Source organism: Chlorocebus sabaeus, chromosome 25 (genome assembly GCF_047675955.1).
Source record: "Chlorocebus sabaeus isolate Y175 chromosome 25, mChlSab1.0.hap1, whole genome shotgun sequence".
Lineage (NCBI taxonomy): Eukaryota > Metazoa > Chordata > Mammalia > Primates > Cercopithecidae > Chlorocebus > Chlorocebus sabaeus.
This window is the reverse complement of record NC_132928.1, coordinates 85,933,227-85,943,077: the sequence shown is the minus strand read 5'-3', so window position 1 is coordinate 85,943,077 and position 9,851 is coordinate 85,933,227. Positions and strand designations below refer to the sequence as shown.

Below are 9,851 nucleotides of genomic sequence, written 5' to 3'. Positions count from 1 at the left end.
AGCTTTGTATCAGGGTTTTCTAACCTGTCCCATTGGTCTATAAGTCTGTTTTTGTACCAGTACCATGCTGTTTTGGTTACTGTAGCCTTGTAGTACAGTTTGAAATCTGATAGTGTGATTCCTCCAGCTCTTTTCTTTTGACTTGAGATTGGTATGGCCATTTGGTTTTGGCTTTTCGGTTAGTTTGGTCATTAGATTAGTTTTTTCTAATTCTGTGAAAAATGACATTGGTAGTTTGATAGAAATGCATTGAATCTGTAAATCGCTTTGTACAGTATGGCCATTTAAACAATATTAATTCTTCCTATGTATAAGCATGGAATATTTTTCCATTTATTTGTGTCATCTCTGATTTATTTTGGAAGTGTTTCATAATTGTCATTATGAAATGCAAAATCCCAGCATTTTGCATTCATCATATAATTGGCCTTCCAAACAACGTTATGAAAGTCTGCTTTCTACTATCCAATATACAACCTCAGGAGTTACTTTAAGTTAATTTTGGAAGAAAAGCTAGAAGAAAAGAAAAACAAAGAAGGGAAAGAAACCCTTGGAATCTTTCTACTGGGCTGCCACAAATAAGGACAATCATTCAAATTTTGCTTAAGAAATAGAAATAAATTTTCATTGTGTAGTTTCTTCTCTACCATGCACCTAATTGTCACACATTAAGATCTTCTCAATTTAGAGACTCAGTTTGAAGCCATATGAGGCCATTTATGTAAGCAACTTACATTGTCAGTTCCACATTCTTCCTTCCTCATTGAGTTTATTTGTTTGACTGAATTAATTAAATCACAAATTTAAAAAAGAAACTTCAAGAATAGCACTTAAATGATTTCTTCTAATTTAAAATGTATTCTTGAGAACTTTTTTTTTTACATTTTGAAACACACCATAATTCTAGAGGTAACCTGATAAGATATTTAATTAATGGCAGCTGTGTCTTCATTCCGACTTGGGATTTTTCTCTTTTCCCATACTTGCCCATATAATTTATTGATAAACTGAGTAAACAATTTATCCAGATACTACTGAATGTATTTAATTAATTAATGCATTTCTCTAGGTTTAAAGACTATTCACTAAAGAGGATGTCTACTGTAATTGTGGGAGGATTTCAGTTTCTAGGACCTTATTAAATGTTTTGAAAGAATATGTTAAACATAAACAGTGATTATACTTCTCTTTCAATGAAACAACTGTCATATCCTAATGGCCTCTTAAGATCTTTAGTAAACTCTGATCCAAGGCAAATATATTTCCATTTCATAAATATGCAAAACTTTTAGTTTTTAGTAAAACTAAAAGATGAGAAACAGAAAAAACAAAACAAAACATGGATCTAAGATGTTGGAACGTAGTGTGTGATTTAATTTGGTGGAATTATGTATACATTATGAACGTAATGCATTTTAAAACTGTCTCCAAAGTTACAAATAAGAAGCAAGAGAATGGCATGGCAGAACAACCAGACAACAGGGGGTGATTTTGTCTTCTTGCACCAGTTTCACAGCACACGGGCTGCCTGGATTCCCTTCTCCCTCACCATACTAGCACTCCTGTTGGTCCCGTTGACAACATCACAACATCCTCATTTGGACTGACCCACTCGTCCACCGCCCCATGTATTTTCTGCTCAGCCCATTGTCCCTCATGGACCCCTGTATATGTCCACATTTGTCCCCAAAATGACCCTTGACTTTCTCTCTGGGGACCATCATATTTCCCTCCGCCATTGGGTGTGGCATTCAGCTATTCCTCTTCACCACCTTGGTGGCAGTGGAGGGCCTGCTGCTGGCCGTCATGGCTTACAACTGCTTTGTGGCCATCTGTTACCCACTGTGCTATTCCATCCTCACCTTTGTGCTACTCCGTCCTCAAGTATCTGACCATCTGTGTCCTCATGCTGCTTGCATCTTGGCTGAGAGCACTGCTCATTGCCTTGACCCATGTAGTCTATACTGTGCCTCCCCCTTTCTGTGTTGCCAGAGAAATCCATCACTTTTTTGTGAGATCACAACCCTACTGAAACTAGTCTGTGCTCACACTGCCTGGTATGAAAAAGGTCTTTTTGTCAGTGGTGTTATTTTTCTCCTCCCACCCATCTCAGCTATTATGGCCTCCCATGGAAGCATATTATCCATTGTACTGTTGATAGACTCAAGGCTGGGGCTCAGGAGAACCTAGGCTACTTGCTCTTCTCACATGACCATGGTGTCTTTATTCTATGGGGCCATGATTATCAGGTACTTTCTGCCAAAGTCCTACCACTCCCCTGAGCAGGACAGCGTGGTCTGCGTCTTCTACATCATCCTAACTCCAGTGTTCAACCCTCTCTTTTACAGTTTAAGAAACAAATACATTATTCGAGCCTTCCGGAGAGTCCTTGCAAAAAGAAGAATATGACATTTTCTGTTTTCAATGAAAATACAAAACAATGAAAGCATATGCATTGAAATGGAGGGATTTATGAATGTGCATTTAACTCTAAGAGCCAAATATTTTGAGAAACAGACAGTAGACCAAAAAAAAAATCCTGTCACCAAAGTTGATATGCAAATCGGTCATTTTCTTATTTATATCTTCATATTCAAAGATAAAATAAATGAAGTCTGGTCAATTCATATGCTATACCAAATGGACTTTTCTTATTTCTATTTAATCATATTATTTGTTCATTTTTACTTATTTTTATCTTTTGAAATTTATTTGTATTTGACAAATAATTCTGTCTATTTATAGAGTACAATATGACTTTTATCTATGTATACATTGCAGAAAGTTTAATAAAGCTAATTAACATATCGATCACCTTACCAACTTTTTTTTTGTGGTGAAAATGTTAAAAAAACTATCTTTTTATTTTTGAGACAGGGTCTCATTCCATCACCTAGGCTGGAATGCAGTGGTGCAATCATGGCTCACTGCAGCCTCGACCTCCTGGGTTCAAGAGATCCTGCTGCCTCCAACTCCCAAGTAGCTAGTACTACTACAGGAGCACACCACCACACCCAGCTAATTTTTGTATTTTTGTAGAGACAAGGTTTCCCTATTTGCCCAGGTTGGTCTTAAACTCCTGGGTTCAAGAAATTCTCTTGTTTCAGTCTCTCAATGTGCTAGGATTACAGGCATGAGCCACTGCTCCTGACCTAAAAATCTCTTCTTTTAGCAGGTTTGCAATATACATTCATTGTTAACAGTGGTCACCATGCAGTGCAACAGGACACCGAAACTTTCCCCCCACAGGACTCCAAAAGCATGAGCAACAAAAGTGAAAATGGAAAAGTGAGATTGCCTCAAACTAAAAATGCTTCTGCACAGCAAAGGAAACAACAGAGTAAAGAGAAAACCATAGATTGGGAGAAAATGGTTGTAAATGATTAATATTATAAGGGGCTAATACCCGAAATACATAAGGAACTCAAAAAATTCAATAAAAACAACATTAGATCAATAGAGAAATGCAAATCAGTATCACGATGAGATACCATCTCACATCAGTCAGAATGGCTATTATTAAAACAACAGATGCTGGCAAGATTGTGGAGAAAAAAGAACAGTTTTACACTGATGGTAGGAGTATAAATTAGTTCAGCCATTGTGGAAAACAGTGTGGCAATTCCTCAAAGACCTAGAGGCAGAAATATCAGTTAACCCAGCAACCCCATTACGGGATATATACCCAAAGGAATATAAATCATTTTATCATAAAGATATATGCACGCATATGTTCATTGCAGCACTATTCACAATAGTAAACACATGGAATCCAGCAAAATGCCCATCAGTGATAGACCCGATAAAGAAAATGTGGTACATATACACCATGGTTACTATACAGCCATAAAAAGGAATGAGATCATGTCCTTTGCAGGGACATGGATGGAGCTGGAAGCCATTATCCTCAGCAAACTAACACAGGAATAGAAAACCAAACACTGCATGTTCTTATTTATAAGTGGGAGCTGAATGATGAGAAGACAAGGACACAGGGAGGGGAATAACAAGCACTGGGGCCTGTCAGAGGGTCAAGAGTGGCAAGAGGGAGGGGATGAGGAAGAAGAGCTAATGGATGCTGGGATTAATACCTTGGTGACTTCGTGGAATTGTTTTTAATAATTATAATAGGATTCTCAAAAACAATATATAAAAGGCTATTTGAGATTCACGTTCAAATAGGCAGGTAATTACAGGAAGTCAGTGAAGTGAGAGAAGGGAGGAAAATACCAAAAACAGAAATCAAAAGCTGGTAGTTCTGAATACATTATTATATTTAAAAATAATAGAAATATTGATAATATTGAAGAACATTAATAGTATCAATAAGTAAATATATTAATTTTGTATTAAGGAATGACTAAATGATCTGCACTGTGTCTAAGAGTTTATTTGCATGATTTTACTTCAGTTGCCCCGTAAAATTGCTGTTATATTTGTCTCCCATTTATAGATGAGGAATCTTGTCTCAATAAAGTTATGTAACTGCCCAAAATGAAACCATGATAAGAATAAAAATCTAGGTTTCAAACCAAGGGCATTAATTTCCAGGTTGAAATAGTTAATGAATCTGAAAATATTCTCAGAATATTTTCTGAGAATAAAGGCAGAGGGAAAGCAGTCCTGTAATCCTATCAAAGGCACTTGGCAAAAGTGCCTGGGTGGGCCTGGGTGTGCACCTCGTGTGTGTGTGTGTGTGTGTGTGTGTGTGTGTGCGCGCGCGCGCGCACGTGCGCATGCACAAAGGGTATTATGGTGCAGGAGGAAAAGAGTCACATCAATAGATACTCTTGTCTGGTTTTGGCCCTACTCTCTTTACCACCATCTGTCCTGATTTTCCCTCCAGATACTGTAAGCTTTGACTCTTCCCTTCCTCAATATTAGAAGAGAAAACAGTGATTTCTCTCCTGTTAATACATTATTAAATATTAATAAATATTAGTCACTGGATTTTTATAAAGAAACTTTCATTAATAAAGCATAAAAACCACAACAGAAAAACAGAAACAGAAAAAATGAGAATATATTTAGATGTTATTTAACTGGGTCTAAAATGTAAACTTTCATATTAATCTATTTTTGTGTAGTGATCACAATTCTGAAGATTACTCTGGATTTGTTTTGCCGGCAATATAGCACTGTGGTTCCTGACTTTCCTAGGACTCTAAAGAAGAGGGAGTGTACCTGTCCATACACAGGTGAATTGTTTTCTCAAAAAATACTTCAGAAATCTGAAGTTATTAAGTAGTCTGTGATACATTTTTTGTTAGCTTTTCCCTTCCTCTACCCTCTCCCCAATACATGATAGGTTGTTAAGGCTGAATTCTCATAATATCTACAAAACTTAGCTCCCATAATGGTTCATATCATGCAGGATCTTTCTATAACCCTGTTGCCACAATACTGGCTCCCAATATTTGACATAAGTAGTCTCTTTTTCTTTAGCTTTGTTACCTACGGCGTTTTGTAGGGTGCCTTGGATTCTGTCTGGATTATTCTTAAAAACTTGAACTCTTTGTAGAATCCATATGATGTGCACTACCTAAACACTATAATCAGTCCAGTCATCCACACTTACTCATACATTTCTTCCCTTACACCAAGTTGACTGTGATGTTACACCATTTACTATTCCTGAGGAAGTGGATTGTCATAACGCTAGCATTGCTTCAACAATGAAAAAAAAAAAAAAAAACCACTGAAAAATGTATTAGCGAGTAAACATAATTTTTACTAAAAAGAATTTTTTTACACTGTTCCGAATTATTAAATCTAAAAGAGTCATTAATTTGGGAGGAATCTGAGAATCAGGCAATATGAGTTCATGTCAGGATTTGTCTATTGACCAGTGAGTTGTTCATGGAGTTCTTAACCACCATAAACTTTGGTCTCGGTCTGTATAATGAGGATAACACAATGGTACTTGCTTAAACCATTGAATAACGTTTTTGTGTGTTTATGTTAATTAGAAAAATATGCTTTCTGAGTTTGCGTAGCACTTGGTTACTGAAAAGTGTTTAGGATGTGATGTTGTTACCCTCCTAGTGAACATCTAAAAGCATAACTAGGGAGCACTCTTTGTTACATAATGCAATAGCATACCATCAATCACTGAAATCCTGGTTTTCATAATTCTTAGTACTAAATTAAAATGTGTTATTGAAGTAATTATATTTTAAATGTTATTGAAGTACATAGATGGATAAAATAAAATGAAATCATGATAGGAAAACAAATCCAAAGGAAACACATGTTCAGAAAGGTACACATGGTCTAAGTGAAGAAATTAAAGATTCTTCAGTTGAGTATTATTCACCTGGGGAAAGCCATTCCTGCAATTCAGGGATGACCAGGTGGTATCGGTTGGGCCTCAGTGTTGCTAGGAGTTGGCCTTGGTGTTCTTCTGTTAAACATATACCATTGCACAAAACATTAAACACATAGAGAGAAAAATGGCCCACCAAAGAGGTCCACATGTCCTAACCTCTAGCAACTGTGAATATGTCAGCTTCTATGGCAAAGGGAAACTAAGGTGGCAGACAGAATTAAGGTTGCTGATCAGCAGAGATTTCTGTCAGCTTTTATTTTATTTACTCTCACAAGACCAGTCCCTGTAACAGTGTCACATACAAAATTAAGGCATTGAAACACCTGAGTGCATGAATGAATGAATGTATTCTGCATTTTTCTCTCTATTAACTTTGGTTGTTATATAGATTATCTTGATGTTAAATGTTTGGGTAGATTTTATTTTCATGGTTCACATTTCAGATATTCAAGAGGGCAAGTCAAAATATTAAAATGCCAGGGTAACACTGGGTTGAGAAGGCTGAATTCTACTGCTTTAGAAGTTAAACAAGTGTGATAAACATTGTTTTTGCGACTTCTATACAGAAAACATTTATTTACATCTTTCCAGATCGTTTTCAGGAATAGCTTTTAATGTTGTTAATGCTCAATCAATACAAGACTCTGAAGTCATATTTTCTATGGCATATCCATTATCCCAACAGTCTTCTCATTGCCCCTGTGACTTCCTTATTTCGCAGGCTATAGATAAATGGGTTCAGTAGCGGTGTGATGATGGTGTAAAATACTGCCACCACCTTGTCCCGTGTAGGGGAACGCAAGGAGTGTGGCTTCGTGTAGGTAGCAAGAGTGGTTGCATAGAACAGGCTTGCCACAATCAGGTGGGAGGAACAAGTGGAAACAGCTTTTGCCTGTCCTTTTCCCGAGCTCATCTGGAATACCACAATAAGCACACGAGCATAGGAAGCCAGAATGGCCAGGAATGGTAGCAGCAGGATAATAAGTCCACTCAGGAGGACTGTATACTCATAATGGGAGGTGTCCTGACACACCAATGACAGTAGAGCTGGAACTTCACAGAAAAAGTGGTTAATGAGCCGAGACCTACAGAATGGAAGTTGAAACACATACATTGTATGTATGAAAGCGTTGATAGAACCACTGGCCCATGCACATGCAACCATGAGACAGCAGATCTTCTTGCTCATAAGTATAGAATAATGTAAAGGATGACAGATAGCTACATAGCGATCATAAGACATAAAACCAAGGAGAAGGGCTTCAGTTCCACCAAGGGCCAAGAACACATACGCTTGAATCTCACAGCCCATAAATGTAACGGTCTTACTCTGTGAAAGGAAGTTGACCACCATCTTGGGCACGGTGGTGGAGATGTACATGAGGTCAATGATGGAGAGTTGACTGAGCAGAAAGTACATTGGAGTGTGGAGTCTGGTGTCCAACCGAATGAGGTGAATCAGCATGATATTTCCTGTCAGAGCAACTGTAAAGAGGGTGGCAATGATGACAAAGAGAAGAGAGTTTGTCCAGTCGTATTGGAAAAGACCAACAAGTAGAAAATCTGTCCCAAAACTTTGATTTTCTGCTTTCATGGCTGAAACCAAAATATCAAAGCAGATGACATCTGAAACGTTCATGTAATAATGTTGACTGCCCTTTAAGAGAAAGCAAAATGACAATACTAAATACAATAGAATTATCTGGACTGTCTTTAGGATGAATTTATATCTCTCCTATTCATCATATGGAATGTATCCATAGAAAAATTCCCATTTTACAAATGATGATATGAAAATAAGTGTGTTTACTGATTGCAGAATAAAATATAAAATGAAAATAAAATAGAGTATTTAGATTATTTGTCTGAACAAGTTATGTTTTACTTTGTAAATATATTCAAGATGATAGACAAGCTGTGTTTACCTGTTAAAAATCACTCACTGATTCAATTTTCTCATATATGTGACATGACAGAATTAGTCAAATATATAATTTCAAGGATTCTTTACTTCATTTCTCTTTTGATTACATTGGTTATAAATAAGAATATATAAATATAAATACTATATAAAAGTAGTAACATTTATATAGTAAATGTTATTTTACTTGTTCAGACAAATAATCTAAATGTAGTAACATTTGTATAGTAAATGTTATTTTACTTGTTCAGACAAATAATCTAAATGTAGTAACATTTATATAGTAAATGTTATTTTACTGTATAAATGCTATTATATGGTCTAAGTGAAGAAATTAAAGATTCACCTGGGTTGAATTACAGTGCTATTACAGATCTTATGATTTAATTAGTATTTATTTATTTCTGTGAATGTAGACACAATTTTATAAACTTTGGGGAAAAGGTAAACCAAATATTAGGAAGAGCGTGAGAATGAATCATTGAAATATAAAAATATGTATTATTCTTTGACTCAAGTAGCATGTAACGAATGGTTAATGAGCACAATACAGTGATAATCTCTGGAACTCATAATACATTTAGACTAAAAAGCTTGGTTGTGTTTGAAAAATTAAAAATAATACAAATAGTTGCTGAAAGTATTACACAGAAGCTGACTTTATATAGTTATACAAAACTAGTAATATTCAATTATCTTTCTTTTGTACTAGTCTAAAATATTGTCGCATTACTAATTACAATTACTCAATGATATTTAAACAATATTTTAATATTATTATACAAAAAGGCTTGTATTTCTAAAAATGTATACAATAAAAAATATGAAAAGTCACCAAATTTACATAAAAAATATGATCAGATGGTAATTCTTGGTAAAACAATTCATAAAAATTTAACCTAAATTTTAACATTATATATTTCAGATCATGAAATAATTATTTTAATAAAATCTAGAAAGAAGAGATCTAACTCAAAACAAGAGTGAAAATTATTTACAAAAATCTAATAGGGAGGAAATAAAACAATAAGATTTTATAGAGGTAAATGAAGAAAATATTGGTTATAATTGAGTATGATAGAGAAACATGAAAGAATATTATAGCTACAATAAAATTTATATAATAAAATAAATTACTATATAAAATATAGTAACATATCTCATATAATGTATATTATCAATCATTTGTACAGGATAAGAAAATTGAATAACAAATAAAAATAAGAAAATGAGCAACAGTTTTGGAACTATTGGAATGATCATTTCATCATATGATGACTATTTTTCAAATTTATTACTGCTTACTTCTCCAAAAATTACATGTAGAAAATAATTGATTTTAACTGGAACACACAGAAAATTCTTAGGGCAATAAAGTGAATTATTTACTGTCTTATATATAAAGGCTCTACCACATGGGGAAAAAAGACCTGACTGCATAACCTGCAAATAGATATAAATAGGTGATGCATAAAAAAGAAAATAGAAGGTTTAAAACAGGGTAATTATCTATCTAAGCCTAAATCAATGTCATGTGAATAAAACAACCTTATTATTTTTTAAAAGGTCAAGAATGTAGTCCAATGTACAATAATATATTTT

The 9,851-nt window shown here is 34.8% G+C and overlaps 1 protein-coding gene across 1 annotated transcript; it reads right to left on the bottom strand.

The window, feature by feature from the left end:
• Nucleotides 1–6,679: 6,679 nt before the first annotated feature.
• Nucleotides 6,680–8,178, bottom strand: OR2AK2 (olfactory receptor family 2 subfamily AK member 2). The gene has a single exon (XM_037986129.2). It carries the CDS (start codon nucleotides 7,965–7,967, stop codon nucleotides 7,002–7,004), a length of 966 nt encoding a protein of 321 aa, XP_037842057.2. The 5' UTR covers nucleotides 7,968–8,178; the 3' UTR covers nucleotides 6,680–7,001.
• Between the last annotated feature and the right edge of the window lie 1,673 nt (nucleotides 8,179–9,851).

Coding starts and splice junctions, on each gene's coding strand:
- OR2AK2 (XM_037986129.2), bottom strand. CDS start 7,967: ATGAACGTTTCAGATGTCATCTGCTTTGATATTTTGGTTTCAGCCATG.